We start from the raw sequence: 25,712 nt of genomic DNA, 5'->3' as shown, positions 1-25,712 counted from the left end.
TTCCTGATATCACCATTGTTTTTTAATATTGTCCTGGCATTTTTAAGCAGTTAGAAATAGAAAGAGCTTATTGGAATAAAGAAGCATGAGTAACATGAGTTAACGTGGTGATATCAGAGGATGTAACCTAACACAGTATCCATGATCACTTCAACAGTGAACCTTTTATTAAAGATTTTTCCCTCTTTATGCATATATTTTTTGGTTTGTGATTATATGTATTATTTTAGAAATAAGTATATTTTGAAATAGCATTTTAAAAATTTATGATTCAATTTTTATAAATAAATAATGCTACAAGTTCATTAAACATTATTTAAAATCATGTTATTAAATATTTTTATTTATCTCATATAGATAAAGTTATACATTTAATTAATTTATTTAAATAAATTATTATTTATACATTTACATGTACAAATGTAAATATGCATTTCCTGGATTTCAGTTGGAATGTAGCCCTCTGGCTAGTTTAGTATATAGCATATTATAGATATAAAGGTTATGTGGTATATTAATGGTATCCACTATTTTTTGATAATAATTTATCTTTTTCAGTTTGATTACATGGGCTCTGATGTAAAAGTTGTAACACAAAAGGTTATTCAGATCATTGGCTTTGTTAACAGTGTAAGTATTTTAAAACTATTTTTTAAATATATTCTGTAAGATTATAGGTAATATGAATTGACATATATACTATTTTGCTGTGGTGTTGAAGAGTTTCTACATTCAAAATATTGAATTAAATGTCTTAAATATACCTTTACAAAAATTTAATATAATGTTCAAATTTATTTTAAAAATGTCATTTATTTTCTCCACTTAGATGCTTACCCAGTTAAAACTGACTGTTAGAATATCTTCCATAGAGATTTGGTCAAACAAAAACAAAATTTCTACTACAAGACATCCTAATCATATATTATATAGACTTTTAGAATGGAAATACGAATTTCTCTCCCAACCTCATCATACTGCATACTTATTTGCGTGAGTATAGTATTTCATATTTGTATAAAGAAATAACCCAAAATGATTTTAAATGTTAATTATGAAAAACAAGCATTTACTTAATGTATACTGAGTTCTGTAAATTTGGTAGACACCATGGGATGGGAAAAAAATGTAGGTTAACGTCTTTGTCCTCAAGTAGCTAATGTGAGGTAAGACTTAAAATCTTTTATCAAATGACATAAAATTACCTGAAAGAAGTAAAATTACATAAAAGTTTTGAAATAACTAAAGGAGGTTAATTATGAGTGATGCAATTTTTTGATGTCTCTTGGCTAATAAACTTTTACTACCTGTTATCTCTACATTCTTGTGTCTGATCTGATTATCAATACCACTGAAATGTAATTATGAGGAAAATTTTAATTTTTTTAGCTTCCAGAAAACTCCTACTTTTATAGGAGCCACATATCCTGCAAAAATATGTGATAAGAATTTTGCTGGAGGAGTTGCTTTGGTATGTAATTACTATCAAATTTGCTCTCATTATTTTCATGTTTCAAAATTTCCTAAATATTTTAAAGCAGGAATATATATATATATTACTTAGTTTATTCTTCCTTTAATAGTATTTTTATTACTAATTAAGAGTATAAAAATTAAATTGTATATAATTGCTTTAAAAATCAGAATATTTATAAAGTCAACTGATCATAATTTCATATTGTTTTAAAAATCATTTGACCTTTGTAAGTCTGTTTAATTGTTTTGAGCAGTGGTATGCTTGCATCAATAGTTATTATATAATCAGTGTGATTTTAATGTTAATTATTAAACATATTTTCCTCAAAATTAATAAAAATAAATATCAAAATATTAAATAAATATCAAATAAAAATAAATATAAAAAAATAAAATCAGTATTTTCCTCAAAATTAATAATTGGTATACATTCATGTACTTTTTGTTAAGTGACGTTCATTGTATTATTGTTTCAGGTAACTTTTATTATTGCATTCAATTCTTTATTATGTTTGCGAGGAGCAGACTGTTGTAGGAAGGAATAGCCATCAAATATTCATAATCTACTGTTTTCTGGAAAATGGGAATGAGCTTTTTCTACAGAGTTATGTTCTTTTTACAACAAGCTATATAAAAAGTAGCAAGGGGAGCGAACTTGACAGTGCTTCAGAAAAATAAGGCTACACTATGATTTTTATACTGACCCATTTGTATATTTAGTTGACTTTTAGTAGCATGTACAGTGATTCAAATTGCCATTGACAGGTTAGACAGAATTAAAATCTGTACTGGTGTGTACTTGCTACCATTAGTATAAAAGACATATTGATTGATTAGATAAATCTAAAACAATTTCTAGGGGTTATTTGTCACCGTGGCTAAAGAAGAATCAGATATTCCCTAGGAATTTGTTTTATTCTCAGTCCTTGCTGTCGGTCTCCTTTCAGCCAAAGCCTCAGGAAAGACTGTCAGCAATTGTCCAGGTCGTTGTCACTATTGTGAATCCTCCTGAAAACAATGTTTCTTTGCTGAGAACTAATGTTTAGATCATGTGTGTGTGAAGAAAATAAAGCAGATGATAGGAACTATTGAATATAAGTGGTTAGTATGTGTTTTCCTGGTGCCATTCTTCAGACTTTAAGTTTGATTGGAATTTTTGTAATAAAAATTTGTAAAGGAAAAATATATGAGTTAAGGAAGAATGCTATAAAAAGCCAGTATAAAATTAAAATACAAATATCAATATAAAAATACATTTTTGTTTATTCCAACAACAAAGAGTACGAAGATTAAATTTTAAAATGATAGACACCAATCATAATATTCTAAAATTTGTTTTTTAGGTTAAGAATCAATTCCTTGAATATGGTAGCTTTGTTAAATATTTTGAAATCAGGTAGTTAAAGCTATCCAACCTTGTGCTTTGTCAATACTATGTATGTCTATGTATAACTTTGCATTTTCATATAGATTTTAGAATCAGGTTGTCTAGTTCTGCACATACACAAAAGCTTACTTAGGTTTTGATTGGGATGGTGTGTAATTTATGAATCAATTAGGGGAGAATTGATATCTTAATAATGTTGGATCTTGCAGCCCACCAACATGATATATCTCTCCATTAATTCAGGTCTTTTAAAAATTCTCTGTGGAGGTTTAATACATATACTGCTAAAATTATTCTTAGGTATTTTATATGCTCTGGTGCTATTGCAACTGGTCTTGATCATTTAAGTTCATCTTCCAGTTTCTCACTGCTAGTGTATATCAATATATGGCCAGTTTTTATATATATTTTTGTAAATATCCAGTAACCTTGCTGAACTTACATTATGAGATTGTTGATCTAAAACAAATAGACTGCCAGATTTCTCCAGAAATGATGGGTTTACTCAGAATCAGCAGAGAATTATGATTCGGGGTCTGCAACCATGTTGAGCCAGGTGCAGATCCTCTCATGGCAAGGGAAACAAGACTTTTCTAAAGGAAAGTTGAAAGTTGAAAGGAAAAAGAAAGTTGAAGGGAGCTGTAGTAAACAAAGTGTCCATGACTTTTTATTGGCTGAGTCCTTGCCAGGAAAGAAGAAAACTCTTTCTTTTTCCTGTTGGGTTCTGCTATCCTCCTGGCTGTGAGAGTTCCCCTTCTGGTAGGCTGACTCTAATTGAGGTTTCTGTTTATTATTTTTTACAAGACCCACTCTTTTTTCCAGTTTTACTGAGATACAACTGATATATAGCATTGCATAAGTTTAAGGTGTACAATGTAATGATTTGATATATGTATATATTGCAGAATGATTGCCACAATAAGGTTATATATATATATTTGATAATCCATCTTCTCACATGGTTACCATTTGTGTGTGTGTGTTGAGAAACTTTAAGACCTACTCTTTTAGCAGCTTTCAAATATTCAATACAGTATTGTTAACTATAGTTACATTGTGTCCCCAGGTTAGAAATTTGTACCATTTGACCACTTTCACTCATTCCCAACCCCAACTCTCATCCTGGCAACCACCAATCTGTTCTCTGTTTCTATGAGTTCAGTTGTTTTAGATTCCACCTACTGAGATCATGTAGTATTTGTCTTTCTCTGTCTGACTTATTTCACTTAGGGTAATGCCCTCTGACTTCATCCATGTTGTGTCAACTGACAGGATTTCCTTCTTCTTTTATGACTGAATAATATTCATATATACATTATTATTAAACACACACATCTCACAATTTATCTGTTCCTTAGTGGACACTTAGGTTGTTTCCATATCTTGGCTGTTGTGAATAATCTGCAGTGAACATGGGGTGCAAAGACCTATTTGAGACAGTGATTTCATTTCCTCAGATATATACTTAGAAGTGGAATTGCTGATTCATATGATAGTTCTATATTTAATTTTTTCCAGGAAACTCCACACTGTTTTCTATAGTGTTTGTACCGATTTACATTCCCACCAGCAGTGCACATGGGTTCCATTCTCTCCACATCCTTGCCGGCATTTGTTATCTCTTATCTTTTTGATGGTAGCCATTCTAACAGGTGTGAGGTGATCTCACTTGTGGTTTTGATTTGCATTTCTCTGATGATTAGTGATGTTGAGCACCTTTTCATGTACCTGTTGGCCATTTGAATATCCTCTTTGGAGAAATGTCTATTTAGGTCCTCTGACCATTTCTTAATAAGATAATTTAGTTTTTGCTAGTGAGTTATATGACTTCTTAATATACTTTGGATATTAACCTCTTACCGTATATATAGTCTGTAAATATTTTCTACCATTCTGTAGTTGCCTTTTCATTTTGATCAGTTCTTTTGCTGTGCAGAACACTTATACTGTTGTAGTCCCACTTGTTTATTTTTGCCTTTGTGGTTTTGTTGTCATAGTTATAAAATCATTGCCAAGACCAATGTCAAGGAGATTTCTCACTGTTTTCTTCCAAGAATTTTATGATTTCACTTCTTACATATAGGTGTTTAGTCCATGTTGAGTTAATTTTTGTGAATAGTGTAATACAAGGGTCAAGTTCATTATTTGCATGTGAATATCCAGTTTTCCCAACACTTGCTTTTATGCCAGGACCATACTTTTTGATTACTATAGCCTTTTAATATAGGTTGAAAACAGGAACTGTGATGCTTCCAGCTTTGTTTTTCTTTCTCAGGATTGCTTTGACCGCTTGGAGCCTTTTGTGGTTTCAAACGAATTTTAAGATTGTTTTCTGTATTTTTATGAAAAAATGTCATTAGAATTTTGAGAGGGATTGCATTGAATCTATAGATGGCTTTGGATAATATGCATATTTTAACAATATTAATTTGTCCTGTCCATGGACATGGGATATCTTTCCATTTATTTGTGTCCTTTTCAATTTCTTTCTTTCTTTCTTTCTCTCTCTCTCTTTCTTTCCTTTCTTTCTCTCTTTCTCTCTCTCTCTCTTTCCTTCTTTCTCTCTTTCTCTCTTTCTCTCTTTCTCTCTCTCTTTCTCTCTTTCTTTCTTTTTCTTTTTCTTCTTCCTTCCCTCCTTCCTTCTTTTCTTTTCTTTTCTTTTCTTTTCTGTCCCTCACAGCTCGTGGGATCTTAGTTTCCTGACCAGGGATTAAACCCAGGCCCCCTGTAGTGGAAGCACAGAGTCCTAACCACTGGACCACCAGATAATTCCCTCTTTTTCACTTTCTTTCATCACAGTCTTATAGTTTTCTTTGTGCAAATCTTTCCCTTCCTTGGTTAAATTTATTACTGATATTTTGTTGTTTTATTGCTGTTGTAAATGGGATTGATTTCTTCAGTTATATTCTGTTAATTCATTGTTAATATATCAAAACACAACTCAGTTTGTAGATTGGTATTGTATTGTGAAACTTTATTGAATTTGTTTATTCTAATAGCTTTTTTGTGAAGTCTTTGGGATTTTCTCCATAAAAGAGTATGTCATCAGCAAACAGAAATAATTTTACTTCTTCCTTTCTGATTTGGTTGCCTTTTATACCCTTTTCTTTCCTGGTTGCTCTGGCTAACTATGTTGAATAGGAATGGTGAGAGTGGGCACCCTTGTCTTGATCTTTATCTTAGAGGAAAAGATTTACCTTTCACCTTTGAGTATGACGTTAGCCATAGGTTTGTTGTATATGATCTTTATTATGTTGAGGTACATTCCTTCCCAATGTTTATCATGAAGGGATGTTGAAATTTGTCAAATGCTTTTTTGGCATCTGTTGAGATGATCATATGATTCTCTTCTTTCATTCTATTCATGTGGTGCCTCATATTCATTTATTTTTATATGTTGAACCATTTTTGCATTGCTGGGATGCATCCCACTTGACCATGGTATATGATCCTTTTAACATGCTTGAATTTGGTTTGCTAGTAGTTTGTTGATAATATTTGCATTTGTATTCATTAAGGATATTGGCCTATGGTTTTCTTTCCTTGTAGTGTCCTTATCTGGCTCTGGTATTAGGGTAGTAATAGACTCTTAAAATGAGTTTGGGGGTGTTAGGTCATCTTCAATTTTTGGGAAGATTTTGAGAAGGATTAGCATTAATTCTTCATTAAATGTTTGGTAGAATTAACCAGTGAAACAGTCTGGTCCTGGGCTTTTCTTTTTTGGGGGGGGGCATTTGCTTACTGATTCAACTCATTAGTGGTCTGTTCAGATTTTTGAGTTATACAGGATCGTATGTTTCTAAGAATTTACCCATTTCTTCTGGGTTATTCAGTTTGTTGGTGTTTGATCATAGTAGTTTTTTATGATTACTTGTAATTTTGTATTATAAGCTGAAATTGTCCTCTTGCATTTATAATTTTATTTACTTGAGTTCTCTTTAGTTAAAGTTTTGTCAATTTTGTTTATCTTTTCAAAGAAAAAATTGTTAATTAAAAATTCTTTTAATTGATTTCCTATTCTCTATCTCAGTTATTTCTATGCTAATCTTTACTATGTTTTTCCTTTTGCTAATTTTGGGCTAAGTTTGTTCTTTCTTCTGCTTCCTTGAACAGTAAAATTAAGTTATTCAAGATCTTTCTCTTTTTTTAAAAATTAATTTTTATTGGAGTATAGTTGATTTACAATCTTGTGTTAGTTTCTGCTGTACAGCAATGTGAATCAGCTACACGTATACATGTATCCACTCTTTTTTAGACTCTATTCCCATATAGGTCATTACAGAGTATTGAGTAGAGTTCCCTGTGTTATACAGTAGGTTCTTATTAGTTATATATTCTATATATAGTAGTGTGTATATGCCAATCACATATTCCCAGTTTGTCACACACCCCCTTTCCTGCTTGGTAACTGTAAGTTTCTCTTCTACATCTGTGACTCTCTGTCTGTTTTGTAAACAAGTTAATTTGTGCCATTTTTTTAGATTCCACATATAAGCGATATCATACGATATTTGTCTTTCTCTCTCTGACTTACTTCACTTAGTATGACAATCTCTAGGTCCATCCATGTCACTACAAATGGCATTATTTCATCCTTTTTACGGCTGAGTAGTATTTCATTGTATATATGTACCAAATGTTCTTTATCCATTCCTCTGTCGATGGACATTTAGGTTGTTTCCATGTCCTGGCTATTGTAAATAGTGTTGCAATGAACATCAGAGTGCATGTATCTTTTCAAATTATGGTTTTCTCTGGATAGATACCTAGGATTGGGATTGCTGGGTAGCTCTCTCTCTTTTTTTTTTTTTTTTTTAAGGAACTTACATACTGTTCTCCTTAGTGGTTTTACCAATTTGTATTCCCACCAACAATGTAGGAGGGTTCCCTTTTCTCCAAACCCTCTCCTGCATTTACTGTTTGTAGACTTTTTAATGATGGACATTCTGACTGGTGTGAGGTGATACCTCTTTGCGGTTTTGATTTGCATTTCTCTAATAATTCACAATGTTGAGCATCTCCTCATGTGCCTGTTTTGCCTGTATGTCTTCTTTTGGAGAACTGTCTACTTAGATCTTCTGCCCATTTTTTGATTGGGTTATTTGTTTTTTTGATATTGAGTTGCCTGAGCTGTTTGTATATTTTGGAGATTAATCCCTTCTCGGTTGCTTCATTTGCAAATATTTTCTCTCATTCTGTGCATTGTCATTTAGTTCTGTATATGATTTCCTTTGCTGTTCAAAAGCTTTTAAGTTTAATTTGGTCCCATATGTTTATTTTTGTTTTTATTTTCATTACCCCAGGAAGTGGATCAAAAAAGATCTTGCTGCGATTTGTGTCAGAGAGTGTTCTGCTTATGATTTCCTCCAAGAGTTTTATAGTATTTGTTCTTACATTTAGGTCTTTAATCCATTTTATTTTTGTGTATGATGTTAGGGAGTGTTCTAATTTCATTCTTTTACATGTAGCTGTCCAGTTTTCCCAGCACCACGTATTGAAGAGACTGTCTTTTCTCCATTGTATATTTTTGCCTCCTTTGTCATAGGTTAGGTGACCATAGGTGCATGGGTTTATCTGTGGACTTTCTATCCGCTTCCATTGATCTATATTTCTGTTTCTGTAGCAGTATCATTACTATAGCTTTTTTTGTATAGTCTGAAGTCAGGGAGTCTGATTCCTCCAGCTCCATTTTTCTTTGTCAAGATTGCTTTGGCTATTCAGGATCTTTTGTGTTTCCATACAAATTGTAAAATTTCTTGTTCTAGTTCTGTGACAAATGCCACTGGTAATTTGTCTAAGTTTCTCTGTGGTCTCCTTTCCACAGGCTTCAGGACCCTAGTTTCTCTTGCTTCTGGCGTCTGCCCCCTGTTGGGTGAGATTGGTCCAGGGGCTTTTTCAGGCTTCCTGGTGGGAGGGACTGTTGCCTGCCCTCTGGTTGGTGGAGCTGGGTCTTGTTTCTCTGATGGGCAGGGCCATGTTAAGGGGTGTGTTTTGAGGTGGCTGTGAGCTCAGTACAACTTTAGGCAGCCTGTCTTCTGATGGGTGGAGCTGTGTTCCTATCTTGATAGTTGTTTGGCCTGAGGCTTTCCAGCACTGGAGCCTGCAGTTTGTTGGCTAGGGCTGGGTCTTGTTGCTGAAATGTGGACTTCCGAGAGAGCTCACTCCAGTCAGTATTCCCTGGGGCTTCCACTACCATTGTCCTTGCCCTCACAGTGAACTATAGTCGACCTTGCCTCCCTAGGAGACCCTCCAAGACTCCTAGGTAGATGTAGCCCAGATTCCTGTGGAGGTACTGCTTTGTGCTGGGTCCCAGTGCACTTGAGACCTTGTGTGCCCCCTCCAAGAGTGGAGTCTCTCTTTCCCCCAGCCCTGTGGGGCTCCTGCACTCAAGCCCTGCTGGCCTTCAAGGCTAAAGGCTCTGGTGGTTCTTCCACCCGATGCCAGACCCTCAGACTGTGTTGGAGGGCTATTTTACGTGGGAACGTCCCTGTGTAGCCTGTGTGGATTTAATATTTTTTGGTGCGAGGGTTGTTTTTCATATAGATGTCTTCCATCTCTTTCCTCAGTGTATGCTGGCCATGCTCCCCTTTACAGGAGGTGTGACTGGTGTGGTGACCAGAGCCTGCACTGGATATTGCGCAGGGCCTCCCCTTTGCTCTGTGGTTGTCACTGCCCTGGTAGGGCAGGGTCTGATCCCTAGCTGTTGGAGTAGAGACCCCCAGATCTGCTTCTTAGCTGTGTTTCTGATCCGTGATGTGAGGTAGGCAGGTTTGGAGCACTCCCGCTGGGAGGTCAGCCATTGAGTATTCCTCCTCTGGAGCTGTTCACCTGTGATCTGTTGTGTCACCTTTACCCACTGTGCAAGCTCACAAGTTACATTGTTGTTGGCACTGCTCTCAGCCCCACCTTAACTGTGGGTGTGCCAGCAGTTGGCCCTGGTGTCTCTCGGACATTGTTTTCACCAGGCCACCAGAGTAGATCCACTGAAGTCAGGCCCCAGGACTGCGGTAATCATGGATCTGGACCTGCTGTGAGTGCTACGGGGACAGCTCAGATTCTGGCCTGCCCTAACCCCCCACGTGTACGTGCCCACAACTCCTACAGCTGCTAAAGCTAGACCCGTCTTGGCTGCAGAAGCACTCGTCCATTCAGATGTTCTGTAGGTACTGAGTTTGCAAAGCTGGTCGCAGGAGAGTCAATTTGCAGTTTGCTCAGCTGCAAGGAGAGATTTCAGCTTTTCTTCCTTAGTTGCACAACCCCTGGGGCACAGCTGTGGTTTCAGCCCCACCTCTCTGTGTGGGCTCCTCACAGGGGTCTGCTCCTGAGGCTGCCCTGGAGCACACGAGTTCACCCCAGTGAGAAGGGGACATGGAGGCGGCAGCGGCTGGGGTCGCAGGAGCCCTTGTGGGGTCCCTGCAGGGACGGGGCTAGTGGCGATGGGATGTGTGGGGGAGCCAGCGGCTGCAGGTGTGAGAGAGCTGGCCCCGGCAGGGGCCCTTCCTAGTGCCTGGGGAGTCAGGGCCAGCACGTGGGTAGTGAGGCTACAATGGCGGCCCAGCCCCTTGTGAGTCACTCAACAATGGCACTTCGCTTCCATGGCTGTTGGTGTTTTCTCCACAAGAATTACTGGTTGCAGACTTCTTCACTCCCACCGCTCAGGCTATTTACTCAAAGCTGGAGCAGTGCCCCCCCCCCCGGTCTGCTCTCCAAACCCTGTATTCCAGCACCTAGCCCCCATCTGCACCAGCGGACACATGTCTCAGGCTGGCATGTGCAGGCTGTGGCGTGGACCATCTGTGCAGGTCTCACGCTGTCCTGCCTGCCACACACTGGTTGCTGCACTTTCCTCCAGTAGCCCCTGAAGCTCCCCTTCTGTCCCAATGATGTCCCTGCTGAGGGCCTTCCCTTGGATGTGCGAACCTCTCCTCTCCTTCAGCTCCCCTCACAGGGGTTCAGGTCCCACCCTGCTTCCTCTCCTCTTCCTTTTCCCTTCCTTCTTTCGTCCTACCTGGTTACACGGGGATCTTTCTTGTCTTTTTAGGTATCCGAGGTCCTCTGCTAGTGTGCAGCCAGTACTCTGTGAGAATTGCTCCATTTGTAGATGTATTCTTGACGCATTTGCGGGGAGAGATGAATTCCACGTCCTACTGCTCCTTACCATCTTGACTCTCTAGAGATCTTTATTTTTTCTTGATGTATGCATTTATTGCTATTAACGTCCCTCCTATAATTGCTTTTGCTGCATCCCTTAAGTGTTGATATATTGTCTTTCCATTTACATTTGTCTCAAGATGTAAAACAAATTTCTCCTTTCCTTTTTTTTTGTTTATCAATTTGTTATTTGGAGTGTGTTCCTCAGTTTCCATGTATATGTAAATTTTCAAGCTTTCCTCCTGCTATTAATTTCTAGTTCATTTCCATTGTGTTCGTAAAAGATACTTGATATAATTTTGATACTCTTGTTATTTGCTGAGTCTTGTTTTGTGGCCTAACATATGATCTAATCTAGAAAATATTCTCTGTGCAATTGAGAAGAATGTGCATTCTGCTGCCAGATGGAATGTTCCATATATATGTCTCTTAGGTCGATGTGGTGTATAGTGTTGTTCCAGCCCACTGTTTCCTTCATGATTTTCTGTCTGGATGATCTGTCTACCATAGAAAGTGAAGTATTAAAATCCCTGACAATTACTGTATTGCTGTTTGTTACCCCTTTTAGTTATTTGTATTTGCTTAATATATTTAGGTGCTATGATATTGGGTGCATAAATAATTACAATTTTTAAATCTCCTTGATGAATTGATACCTTTACCATTATATAATGACCTTCTTTGTCTATTTTGGCCATATTTAGCTTAAGGTCTATTTTATGTATTATAAGTATAGCTGTCCCTCCATTCTTCTGCTTACCATTTCCTTGAATATTTTTTCCATCTCTTCACTTTATGTATATTCTTAAAGCTAAGTGAGTTTCTTGTGGGCAGCATGTCATTGGATTTTCAAAAATCCATTTAGCCATATGTGTCTTTTGATTGGAGAATTTAATCCATTTATGCTTAAAGTAATTATTGATTGGTAAGAGCTTACTATTGCCATTTTGTTAATTGTTTCCTGACTGTTTTGCCTATTTCTTGTTTCTGCTCTTGCTGTCTTCCTTGTGAGTTGATGAGTTTTTGTAGTAGTATGGCTTGACCTCTTTTCCATAATATTTTGTGTACCTACTACAGATTTTCCCTTTTTGGTTACCATGAGGCTTACATAAAATACATTGATAGCATCTTATATTCAGCTGATAACAACTTAATTTTAATAGCAAGCAGAAACTTTATTGTTTTACTTCCCTGCAATCGCATTTTAAGTTATTGGTGTTAAAATTTACATCTTTTTTATATTGTGTATACAATAACAAATTGTTATAGTTATGGTTATTTTTAACATGTTTGTAAACTTTTAAATGAGAGTTGTAAGTGAATTATGTATTTCCATTACCATATTAGAGAATACTTTGACTATATATTTACCATTACCACTGAGTTTTACACATTTGTATGTTTTTATGATGTTACTTAGCATCCTTTTATTTCTGCTTGAAGAATTCCTCTTTGCATTTCTTGTGAGACAGGTCTAGTGGGATGAACTCCCTCAGCTTTGGTTTTTGAGAAAATCTTTAATTTCTTAAGGACATTTCTTAAGGACAGCTTTGACTGGTGTAGTATCTTGGTTAACAGTCATCTTTTCTTTCAGTGTTTTGAATATATCATCCCACTCTCTGTGGACTTACAGAGTTTTTGCTGAGAAATCCAGTTATGGAGATTCCCTTTTTATGTGACAAGTTGCTTTTCATTTGCTGCTTTCTTTTGACAATTCTACCATGATGTGTCTTGGTGTAACCCTTTTTGGATTCAATATATTTGGTTCTTTTGGGCCTCGTGGATCTAAATGTCTGTTTCTCTCCCAATGTTTGGGGAGTTTTTAGCCATTATTGCTTTAAATAGACTTCTATCCCTGGATTCCCATAATACATATATTATTTATTTTGATCATGTCCCATATAACCTGTAGGCTTTCTTCATCCTTTTTCATTCTTTTCTCCTTTTGCTCCTCTGACCAGATAATTTCAGATGACCTATCCTCCAGTTCTTTGATTCTTTTCTCTGCTTAGTTTAGTCTGATGTTGAAGCTCTTTGTTGAATTCTTCATTTCTGTCATCATATACTTCAGCTCTAGGATTTCTCTTTGATTATTTTGGGATGGTTTTTATGTCTTTGTTGAACTGCTCATGTTGTTCTCCTAATTTTGTGTAGTTGTCTGTTAGTTCTTGTAGTTCACTGAAATTTTTTGAGGATTATTCTAAGTTCTTTCAGACAATTTATCCATCTCCATTTCACTAGGTTCAATTATTGGAGCTTTATTAGTTTCCTTTGTGGTGTCATGTTTTCCTGATTCTTCATGATCCTTGATTCCTTGCATTGGTATCTGTGCACTTTAGCAAGCATTCTCCTCTTCCACACTTTACAGATTCACTTCAGCAGTCATAGACCTTCACCACATGGGTTATCGTATGGGTCAGCTGGTTGTGTCATGGCTATGTGGGGCTTGCTACTGGGGTCTCTCTTTGGGTGAGGCCACTACTTGTGCTCTGTGGTCAGCAGACTTGTCACTGGCTAGACACTGGCTGAGTGAGCCTGCTGGCTGGGCTCTGCATTCAAGCAGGTCTACTGGGTGTGCTCTCTGATTAGGTTGGGCTGCTGGCTCTGCTGCATGGTCAGGTGGGGCCTTCACTAACTGTGCTCTGCAATCACGTCTGGTCAGACGAGGTCATAGTAGAGGTCATAGAGGTCCTTTTAAGGTGGTGCCACTGTTTGGACTCTGCCATTGGATAGGGCCATGGCTGGGCTCCACATCATTCCTGGTCTGGTGAGTTGTAAGTGTCTGCTCAGTGATTGGATAGTGCCACTGGCAGTACTTTGTAGAGCTCTAGGCAGGGCTTTGTGGTTGACAAGGCCTTAGGCTGTGCTCTGAAATTAGGTGAGGCCCAAACTATACCCCCAAGTTTGCAGGGCCCCAGGTTAGATCTCATGATCAGGTAGGTCTCTGGCTGTGCTGTGCTGTTGGACAAGGTCCCTGGGCAGGCACTCTTGTCAGGAGGGGCTTCCAGAGTGCAGCCTGTAGAGACTGCACTGCGCATCAGAGCAGGGTCATTGTCCAGGCTTCTTCATTGGGTGGGCCTGTAGGCTATGTTCCACAGTTGGGCAGTGTCACTGGCTAAGCTCCCTGCCTGGTTGAATCTGCAGGCTTTGTTCAGCAGTCAGGCAAGGCGATAGGCTGGAGCTGGCCATTAGGCTCCGCTTTGCTGCTAGCTGATACCATGGGCTGGGTTTCAAGGATATCTTTGGTCATTGTTCAGGCTCTCTTATTATGCAGGGCCATAGGCTATACTTAACTGTTGGCAGGACTGCTGACTTGGCTCTCTACTCAAGCATGGCTATAGGATGGGGTCCAGGGCTGGTATGGTTTGGCTTATTGCCTGGGGACTCAAATTAGGCAGAACTGCCAACCAAGCTCCCTGGCTAGACAGGGCCACTGGCTCAGCTCTAAAGATGGGCAGAGCCACTGGCTGGGATCTCTGCTCAGGCACTGCTGCAAGCAGAACTGTGATCTGCCAAGTTCTGTGCACTGGTTGCTATAAACCTGTCCCCCCTCTTCTCCCATCTCTAGCTGATTACCAGTGGTCAAGCCCCACAGATTACCCCAGTGATCCTGTGAGGTTAGACCTCATTGAGCCTCCTAGGAAGTGTGCCACAATGCTGTGGGAGCTGGATCTCCAGCTTGGGCTCTCGTTTCCTCATTGGGAGAGTTGTAGGTCTGGGGGGGCCCTCTTGGTGCAGTGCCTGGGGAAGGCAATGTAGTCAGAGAGGAGCCATTCCTCTTTTCTTTCTCATGCTCCTCTTATCCTTCTAATGTGGTCTTTCTTAGTCTGTGCTCCAGGGACATGCTTCAGCCTCACCCCCAGGTTCTGGGATTTTCACAGTGGTGTCTTATTTAAGGATAGTTGTTTTTTTGTTTGTTTGTTTGTTTGTTTGTTTTGCGGTATGTGGGCCTCTCACTGTTGTGGCCTCTCCCGTTGCGGAGCACAGGCTCCAGACGCACAGGCCCAGCGGCCATGGCTCACGGGCCCAGCCACTCCGCGGCATGTGGGATCCTCCCAGACCGGGGCACGAACCCATTTCCCCTGCATCAGCAGGTGGACTCTCAACCACTGTGCCACCAGGGAAGCTCAAGGATAGTTGTTAGTTGGTCTTCTTGTGAGGGGGACTGAAGTCAGGGACGTCTCCATTTTGATGACATCACTATCTTTTTGGCGGGCATATTCCTTTAGGTTTTCATTGAACGCCCTCATGTCTGTGAACAGTTTTACTGCTTCTTTCACATTCTTTATTTACCTTGCTTGGACTTCCAGGGCAGTGTTTAATAGAAATGATGAGAAAGGACATCCTTGTCTTGCTCCTGAACTCACCAGTGAAACAGTGTAGGGAAGAAGCTTTCTTTGTGGGAAATTTTTTAATTTAGAAATCAATGTATTGCATGGTTATGGGTATATTCAATTTGTTTATATATTCCTGTGTAAGTGCTCGTGAGTTATGTTTTTCAAGGAATGTGTCTATTTCATCTGTGTAATCAACTTGATCGGTATACATTGCTCGTAGTATTCTCTTATTCTGTGGTCGGATCTGTAGTGATATTTCTCCTCTTCCTCATCCTACTTTTAGATTGGTTTCCTGGAGGTTTATCAACTCTTTAATTTTTTCAAAGGACAAAATTATGACTTTGTTGATTCTCTCTGATGTTTGTTTTCTACTTAATTGACTCTTTCTCTTTATTAATTTCTTTCTTCTGATTTGTTTGGATTTATAATGCTTTTTGCCCTGGCTTTTAAAAACAAATTTAGATTATAGATTTATTTTAAATCTTTAGAAACTATAGAGAGTTAAAGCTATGAATTCTTTTTTGTGTAAAATTAACTGTATTCTAGATATTTTGATGCTTTCTAATTGTTCAAAGTATTTTCTTATTTCCCTTTCATTTTTCATTTGTCTTATGAGATTTACATGTGTGTTGCTAAATTTCTAAATATTTGTGCATTATCTTTTTGCTGACATTTCATACTTTAATTTACTTGTCAGAGAATATACTTTGTACTATTTTATTCCTTTTTCATTAATTCAGACTTGCTTTATGCCCTAGCATATAGTGTATGTTGGCCTATTTTTTCAACTGTGCTTGAGAAAAATGTGTATTCATCCTGCAGTTGTTAGGTATAGTATTCTAGAAATATTTAGTATGTCTAGTTGGTTGACAGTGTTTCTGACTTTTGTCAACTTGTTCTCTCAACTAGTGAGATATTAGTGTTAAAGGCTCTAATAAATGTGGATTTACCTGTTTTTCCAATTAGTTCTGTCAATTTCTGATTCATACTTGGAAGCTTTAATTTTAAGTGTATGAATATTTAGGATGGCTATATATTCTTGATACATTGACTCTTTTTTTTCATTGTGAAATGTAACATCAATACAGCGTCATCAACTTTATGATGCTTGCATGGTATATAAATATTTTCCACCTTTTTACTTCTAAATACCACTACCATTTACCACTTTATACTTAGAGTGCCTCTTCTATAATCAGTGCATCTGTTTTTATTGTTACATTTGTTTTGTCGAATCCATCCTGACAACCTTTGCTTTCAGTTGGAATGTTTAGCCCATTCACATTTAATATAACTATTAAGTTTGGGTATAGGGCTACCATCTTGTTATTTGTGTCCCATTTGTTGCTTCTGCTTTTCTCCTTTGATCTTCCTTTCCTACCTTCTCCCTTTTAGTCCTAGTAAAATAGATGTCTTTACCATATGACTGTCTATTGGATGTGCTGTTATGTCACTCTATGTAAGGGTTCTACAGTACTATAATTCCATTTTACACCTTTCCTTTTTTTGTTAAATTTCCATATATTTACTACTACATATACACTAATCCCTGTCATACAGTTATGCTTTTTTCCCCTTTAAATTGTCAAATGCTTTTTGAAGGAATTAGGAAAAGAAATAATAGTATTGTATATTTCTTTTACTCATTTGCCATTTGTAGCATTTTGCAATCTTTGTGCAGATCCAGATTTCCATCTGGAATCATGTCCCTTCATTCTGAGGAATTTACTTAATGATTTTTTTTTGTAGTGTTAAATCTACAGACATTGAATTCTCTCAGCTTTCGTTTATTTGACAATGTCTTTATTTTACTTTATTTTTCAGATTATTTTCACTGGACTATAGAACCCTAGACTACCAAAATATTTCTTTTAGTACAAATGCCACTTTACTGTCTTCTGGTTTGCATTGTTTCTGGTGAGAAAATAATCATCCTGCTCTTGTATAAATATGCCTTTTTTTCTTCTCGCTTCTTTTAGAAATATTTTTCTTTGAATATTCAGCAGTATGGTAATATTATTCCTACATCCATTTTCCTCCAGTTTTATCCTGTCTGTTGAACTTCTTGGATCAGTGAGTAAATTTTTTTCATCAGATGTGGAAAATTTGGAACTATTATGTCTTCAAATGTTTTTTTCTGCTCTGATCACTCTTCTTCTAGGATATGATTACACCTCAGTTAAACTACTTTCTATTATCCTGCAGGTCACTTTGTGTTCAAATTTTTTCATTCTTTTTCTTGTATGGGTTTCTCTCTACATATGCTGTTTACAAACAAAAATCCAGGGCTAGATGGCTTCACAGGCAATTTCTCTCAAACATTTAGAGAAGAGTTAACACCTATCCTCCTGAAACTCTTCCAGCAAATTGCATAGGAAGAAACATTCCCAAGCTCATTCTATGAGGCCACCATCACCTCGATACCAAAACCAGACAAAGATACCACACACAAAAAAGAAAATTACAGGACAACATCACTGATGAGCATAGATGCAAAAGTCCTCAACAAAATACTAGCCTACCAAATCCAACAACACATTAAAATCCAACTACATAACAAAACACATTAACACCTTGATCAAGTGGGATTTATCCCAGGGATGCAAGGATTTTTCAGTATCTGCAAATCAATCAATATGGTACAACACATTAACAAAGTGAAGAGTAAAAATCATATGATCATCTAATAGATGCAGAAAAAGCTTTTGAGAAAATTCAACACCCATTTATGATAAAAACTCTCCAGGAAGTGAGCATAGAAGGAGCCTACCTCAACATAATAAAGACCATATATGACAAGCTTACAGCTAACATTATACTAAACGGTGAAAAGCTGAAAGCATTTCCTCTAAGATCAGGAACAAGACAAGGATGTCCATCCTCACCACTTTTATTCAACATAGTTTTGGAAGTCCTAATGACAGTAGTCAGAAGAAAAAGGAATAAGAGGAATCCAAACTGGAAAAGAAGAGGCAAAACTGTCACTCTTGGCAGATATCATAATACTATACATAAAAAAGTCCTAATGATGCTACGACAAAACTACTAGAGCTCATCAATGAATCTGGTAAAGTTGCAGGTTAGAAAATTAATACACAGAAATCTGTTGCATTTTTATACACTAAAAGATAAGAAAGGGAAATTAAGGAAACAATCCCATTTTCCATCACATCAAAAAGAACAAAGTACCTAGAAATAAACTTAATTAAGGGGACAAAAACCTGTACTTTGAAAACTATAATATGCTGATGAAAGTAATTAAAGATGACACAAACTGAGGGAAAGATATAACGTGTTCTTGGATTGGAAGAATCAATATTGTCAAAATGACTACACTACCCAAGGCAATCTATAAATTCAATGCAATCCCTATCAAACTACCAATGTTAGTTTTGGCAGATCTAGAACAAAAAAAATAAAATGTGTATAGAAACACAGAAGACCCCAAATAGCCATAGAAATCTTGAGAAAGTTAAATGGAGCTGGTGGAATCCAGGTCCCTGACTTCAGACTATACACAAAGCTACAGTAATCAATATAGTATGGTACTGGCACAAAAACAGAAATATAGATCATAACTTTTTTTTTATTGTGAATTGAACATTGTATAAAGAATAACAGTGAAGATTTTTATATAGTTTTTTCGTCTGTCTATTTTGGATTCTCCAAAAGTGCCACTTTTCTCTTTCTTCTGGAAGCTAAGATGAGGTTCAACTTTTGTTTCACATTTTACTAAATATCAAGTTGACCTTGGTTAGGCTAAGCTTTAATAAGATTAAGCACCCTTCTCCTTAGAAAAACCATTCAGATTCCCATCGTGTCCAAGTGATTTTCCCGAGGAACTAATGTCTTAGATCTTCTCAGTGTTTATGCCTTAACCTGAAGGCATTTGGGCATTTGTTTCACCTTTGGATACAGCTGTTTCCAGGACAGGGAAGACTGGGCTTAGAAGCAAGAAGGTTTTCAATTGTTTTTCACATTATTATAGTGCTTGGAACCCAAACCATGATTGAAAATGTTATTAAGAGAAATTCCGTAAGTCAGAATCTATGGGACCCAAACTAAGCAATGCTGAAAAGAATATTCACAGCCTTGAATAAATACAAAGGTATGAATATAAATGATTTAAGCATCAAATGCCAAAAATGTTTTAAATGAAAGAAGTCAAGAGAAAACTTAAAACGATGAAGTTTGGAATAAATGATTAAAGAAACAATACTGTAGGACTCATCACCACATTTTAAAGTTTTTTTTCTCATAAAATGAATAAAATATGCAACTTATAAGGATAACCTAATCAGAAAACAACAAAGTACATAAGAGACTACACGGTGTAGAATAATCATTAAAGCAGATAATTTAAAATATCCTGCTCTACAAGACACATTTCTATGCACATAGATATGAAACGTTTGAACATAAAAAAAAAGGACTCAAACAGAAGTAGAAAGTTTAAATGGACCAGTTTCTCAGAAGTAGATAATTGCTTTCACAGATGATTCTATCAACAGCATAGAAAAGAAAGGAAAAAATATAAATTCATTTTTATCAAGTGAATATAACTAATACTTAACCATTATAAACTTTGAACCAATGAATCACATTTATGTGCCTAATGCAAATATACTAAATAAGATATTAGCAAAAAGAATCTAGGACACAAGAAATTACATTGTGACTGAATATTACACTTAATTTCTGAGGTAGAGACAAAATTGTCCTCTTATTTTATTACATTCTTGACAGATATCAAGATTGTGAATATGTTATTATTTGTCTTTGTTCATCCCTTTGTCTTTCGCTTTTTTGAAAAGTTTTTATGTAAGGTGTGTCTTGTAAAAACTAGAGAGCTGTATTTTGTTTTGCGAGTACCTAAAAATCTTACTTTTGAAAACTGGTTTTAAAAAACATGTTTGGCTTTATTTCTGTCATATATTTTGTTTTTACTTTGTGTATTATATTTATTTCATGTCTGTATTCTTTTTTCTTTTATTTATAAATTGAAAATGATTCACTGGATTTCAGGAAGGTTTTTAGTTTGGTGAATACCTTTCATATAAAAGTATTGGTCCTCTTTTTAATGTAAGCTTATACCTTTCTATTTGGTAACTTTATATTCTTTCCCTCCATTCTTCCTTCTGTCTCTGTCACTTGGGTTGTGGTTTTGTTATTTCTTCTTTTTTGGAGTATATAACATTTATATGCTAGTAGTCCATGTTTATGTAACCTTAAAATTAAGTATATGCACCACTCATTCTTTTTCTTTTAACATCTTTATTGAAGTATAATAGCTTTACAATGGTGTGTTAGTTTCTGCTTTATAACAATAAGCTATACATATACATATATCTCCATATCTCCTCCCTCTTGTGTCTTGCTCCCACCCTCCCTATCCCACACCTCCAGGTGGTCACAAAGCAGATCTCCCTGTGCTATGCAGCTGCTTCCCACTAGCTAGCTATTTTACATTTTGTAGTAGTTATAAGTCCATGCCACTTTCTCACTTCGTCCCAGCTTACCCTTCCCTCTCCCCATGTCCTCAAGTCCATTCTCTACATCTGCATCTTTATTCCTATCCTGCCCATAGGTTCTTCAGAACTATTTTTTTCCTTTAGATTCCATATATATATGTTAGCATATGGTATTTGTTTTTCTCTTTCTGACTTACTTCACTCTGTATGACCCACTCTGGGTCCATCCACCTCACTACAAATAACTCAATTTCGTTTCTATTTATGGCTGAGTAATATTCCATTGTATATATATGCCACATCTTCTTTATCCATTCATCTGTCAGTGGACACTTAGGTTGCTTCCATGTCCTGGCTACTGTAAAAAGAGCTGCAATGGACATTGTGGTACATGACTCTTTTTGAATTATGGTTTTCTCAGGGTATATGCCCAGTACTGGGATTGCTGGGTTGTATGGTAGTTCTATTTTTAGTTTTTTTAAGGAACCCCCATACTGTTCTCCATAGTGGCTCTATCAATTTACATTCCCACCAACACTGTAGGAGGGTTCCCTTTTCTCCATACCCTCTCCAGCGTTTATTGTTTGTAGATTCTTTGATGATGGCCATTCTGACTGGTGTGAGGTGATACCTCATTGTAGTTTTGATTTGCATTTTTCTAATGATTAGTGATTTTGAGCACCCTTTCATGTATCTGTTGGCAATCTGTATATCTTCTTTGGAGAAATGTCTATTTAGGTCTTCTGCCCATTTTTTGATTGGGTTGTTTGTTTTGATTATATTAAGTCTTGTGAGCTGTTTGTAAATTTTGGAGACTAATCCCTTGTTGGTCACATCACTTGCAAATATTTTCTCCCTATCTGTGGGTTATCTTTTTGTTTTGTTTATGGTTTTCTTTGCCATGCAAAAGCTTTTGAGTTTAATTAGATCCCATTTAAAAATTTTTGTTTTTATTTCCATTATTCTGGGATACCTTATATGTGGAATCTATAAAGAAACTATACAAATGAACTTATTTAGAAAGCAAAAACAGACTCACAGATTTAGAGGAAGAACTTACAGTTACCGGGGGGAAGGGTGGGGGGGAGGGATAGTTAGGGAGTTTGGGATTGACATGTACACACTGTCATATTTAAAATGGATAACCAACAAGGACCTACTGTATAGCACAGGGAACTCTGCTCAATGTTATGTGGCAGCCTGGATGGGAGGGGAGTTTGGGGGAGAATGAATACATGTATATGTATGGCTGAGTCACTTTGCTGTGCACCTGAAACTGTTATAGCATTGTTAATCAGCTATACTTCAATATAAAATTAGAAGTTAGAAAAAAAAATGTAAGGGAAAATGTCTAGAGAAACTACAGTGGTAGTTCTGGGGAAGTAATTAAGAAGATAAAAGAATTCAGGACCTTTGCTTTTTTCCTATTGCTGGAATTTGTTTTATTTTTTTATATAAAGTGTCTATTCTTGCATTACTTGAATAATTAAAAGGGAGGAATAAAACAATGAAGAGCCCAGTATAAAAAGTACCACAATTATGTAAATCTAAAAATAAATTAATGAAAAGGTATAATCTGAAAAGTTTTATTCTCTCATATAATCATTCATCATCCCATTTCATCAGATTCTTATGAAATTTCTCCGATGTTTCTTATGGAAATATAGGCATATACTTATGTTTTACTTTTACAACAGACCATGGCATGGGCTATACTGTATTTTGCCTTTTTATACTGCATAGTTAAATTAAATAATGTATCTGATAGTTTAAATACGTGGAGCCCCTGTTGGTTTTCTGCTCTCTGGCACTCCTGTTAATTCTCATTCATGCTGTATTTTTTTCCTTTTGGGTATGGTTATTTGTAATTGCATTTTCGCCATTTAAAAATTATTCATGTAAATAATTTAGAGTCTAGTTGCTCTTACCTTCCATCAGGGAATTTTTGTTTGTTTCAACCAGATGATTGAGGTCACTAAACCAAGGTTATTTTTGACAGACTCAAGGTCGAGAGGAGCAAAAAGTGGGAGATCAAGGCCAGTCAATGTTAAGCATCATTGTGACACTTTTCACTGAGAATTAGAAGAACTACATCCTAGAACAAGAATGAGCTGGAAATAAGACAGTTTTTGCAGAGACATCATGGACCTAGATTCATTTTTCTTTGTATTTCTCCTTTAGTGTTAGTAGGGTTTCTTGAAAATATTGCCTGATGTCTTTTATTAGCGTTGGAAAATTCTCAACCGTTATAATTCAGATATTATTTTTGTCCCATTATCTTTCACCTTTTCTTATTAGACTCTAACTAACATATATTAGTCCTTTAAAAGATGCACCATATGTCACTGTTGTTCTTTTTCTTTAAAATTCTTTTTTCAGTTTGTTTTGTTCTTCAGTTTGAGTATTTTCTATGATCTTTAATTCTGTTCAGTAATACTCTATTCTGCTATTTCAGATATTCCTTTTATTCCAGTTCTACAGTTTTTAATTTATTTTGTTTATAAATTCCAATGCTTTTGTGAAATTTTTCATTTTTAATCTGCTTTGTCTTCCATTTATTTTATGTACATCTTATTTTCAAGCTTTACTGAAAAATAAAAATTATATATATTTAGGTTGTATGACATGATTTTTATCAAGATGTAAAATGTGAAGATTTAATCTTTGTATACATTTTGAAATGATTACCACAATCAAGTTAACACACACATCAACTCACATAGATACCAATTTTTGCATTTGTTTTTTGGTGAGAAACTTAAGATTTACTCACTTACCAAATTTCAAGTATACAATAAGTATTATTAATTATAAGCACACTGCTATATATTATATCCCCAAACTTATTCATCTTATAAAGATGAAAGTTTGTACCCTTTGACCCATCCTCTGGTCACTGACAACGACCGCTCTACTCTCTGGTTCTATGAATTTGCCTTTTTTAGTTTCAACATATAAATGAGATCATACATATTTATCTTTCTGTATCTGGCTTATTTCACTAAGAATAATGTCTTCCAGGTTCATCCATGCTGTCTCAAAGGACAGGATTTCCTCCTTCTTTTTTTTTTTTGTCTTTCTTCTCTTTATGCATGATTGAACATTTAGGTTGTTTCCATATATTGGCTGTTTTGAATAATGCTGCAGTGAACATGGGAGTGCAGATATCTTTTCAAGATATTCATTTCATTTCCTTTGGGAATATACCCAGATGTTGAGCATCTTTCCATGTAGCTGTTGGCCGTCTATATGTTTGCTTTGGAAAAATGTTTATTCAGATAATCTGCCCATTTTTTAATCTGATTTTTTTTTGCTATTGAGTTGTATGAGTATTGTATTTTGCATATTAACCCCTTTTCAGAGATATGATTTGTAAATATTTTCTCCCACTTAGTAGCCTGCCTTTTCATTTTGTTGATGGTTTCCTTTGCTGTGCAGAAGCATTTTAGTGTGCTGTAGTCCCACTTGTTTATTTTTGCTTCTGTTGACTTTGCTTTGGAGTCAGATCTAAAAATTCATCACCAAGATTGATATTAAGGAGCTTATTGCCTATGTTTTCTTCTAGGAGTTTTATGGTTTCAGGTCTTGCATTCAAGTTTCTAATACATTTTGAGTTAATTATTGTGTATGGTGTGAGATAGTGGTCCAGTTTCATTCTTTTGCATGTGGCTGTCCAGTTTTTCCCACCACCATTTATTGAAGAGACTGTCTTTTTCCCATTTTATATTATGCCTCCTTTGGCATGGATCAGTTGACCATATGAGTGTGGGTTTATTTCTGGGTTCTATATTTTGTTCCATTGATCTATGTGTCTGCCTTTGTGCCAGTACCATATTGTTTAAAAAAATTTTTTTTAATTCAGGTATAATTGACATACATTATATTAGTTTCAGGTGTACAACAGAGTGATTTGGTATTTGTATATATTGAAAAATGATCACCACAAAAATTCTAGGTAACATCTATCACCATAAATAGTTATAGAATTTAATACTGTTTTGATTATTACAGCTTTGTAGTATAGTTTGAAATCAGGGAGCATGATACCTCCAGCTTTACTCTTCTTTCTCAAGATTGCTTCAGCTATTTGGGGTCCTTTGTGCTTCCATTTAAATTTTAGGATGTTTTTATTATTTTTGTGAAAATTGCCATTGGAGTTTTGAAAGGGAGTGCACTGAATCTGTAGATGGCTATGGGTAAAATGGACATTTTAACAATATTAATTCTTCCAGTCCATGAGTGTGGAATATCTTTCTATTTATTTGTGTCTTCTGCAATTTCTTTCATCACCATCTTCTAGTTTTCAGTGTACAATTTTTTTATATCCTTGGTTAAATTTATTCCTTGGTATTTTGTTCTTTTTAGTACAATTGTACATGGGAGTGCTTCCTTAATTTCTCTTACTGATAGTGCATTATTAATGTACAGAAACACAACAGACTTCTTTGTATTGATTGTGGGTCTAGAAACTCTATTGAATTCATATATTAGTTATAACAGGTTTTTGTGTGTGTGTATGTGTGTGTGTTTGTGTAGCTTTAGGATTTTTCTCTGTATAATATCATATTATCTGCCAATGGTGACAGTTTTACTTCTTTTTTCCCAGTATGGATCTCTTTCATTTATTTTTTCTTGCCTAATTGCTCTGGCTAGGAGTTGTATAAAAGTGGTGATAGTGCAGATTCTTGTCTTATTCCTGACGTTAGAGGAATAACTTTTCTGCTTTTTACCATTGAGTATGATGTTAGCTGTGGGCTTGTCATATATGGCCTTTATTATGTTGATGTATGTTTTCTCCACACCGAGAGTTTTTAAAAATCATAAATGGATGTTGAATTTTGTCTATTTTCTATTCATTATCCTTGTTTCTTGTTTCTTCTTGAAATCTTC

At 36.0% G+C, this 25,712-nt stretch overlaps 1 protein-coding gene across 11 annotated transcripts in view; it reads left to right on the top strand.

The window, feature by feature from the left end:
- ADAM18 (ADAM metallopeptidase domain 18) overlaps window positions 1-25,712 on the top strand; it is a 131,217-nt gene that overhangs the window by 22,770 nt on the left and 82,735 nt on the right. For 8 of the 11 annotated variants that reach the window (XM_081221043.1, XM_081221052.1, XM_081221046.1 and 5 more), the window contains 3 exons: window positions 559-630; window positions 830-993; window positions 1,390-1,471. The exons of 1 other annotated variant lie outside the window; for it this stretch is intronic. In XM_081221043.1, coding sequence (XP_081077169.1) covers window positions 559-630; window positions 830-993; window positions 1,390-1,471 — 318 coding nt within the window. The remainder of the gene's footprint in view (window positions 1-558; window positions 631-829; window positions 994-1,389; window positions 1,472-25,712) is intronic. 2 more of the 11 variants (XM_081221045.1, XM_081221050.1) reach the window with 2 other exon arrangements.

Source organism: Mesoplodon bidens, assembly GCF_964165515.1.
Source record: "Mesoplodon bidens genome assembly, chromosome: 20".
Taxonomy (NCBI): domain Eukaryota; kingdom Metazoa; phylum Chordata; class Mammalia; order Artiodactyla; family Ziphiidae; genus Mesoplodon; species Mesoplodon bidens.
This window is presented reverse-complemented; position numbering and strand designations above follow the sequence as displayed.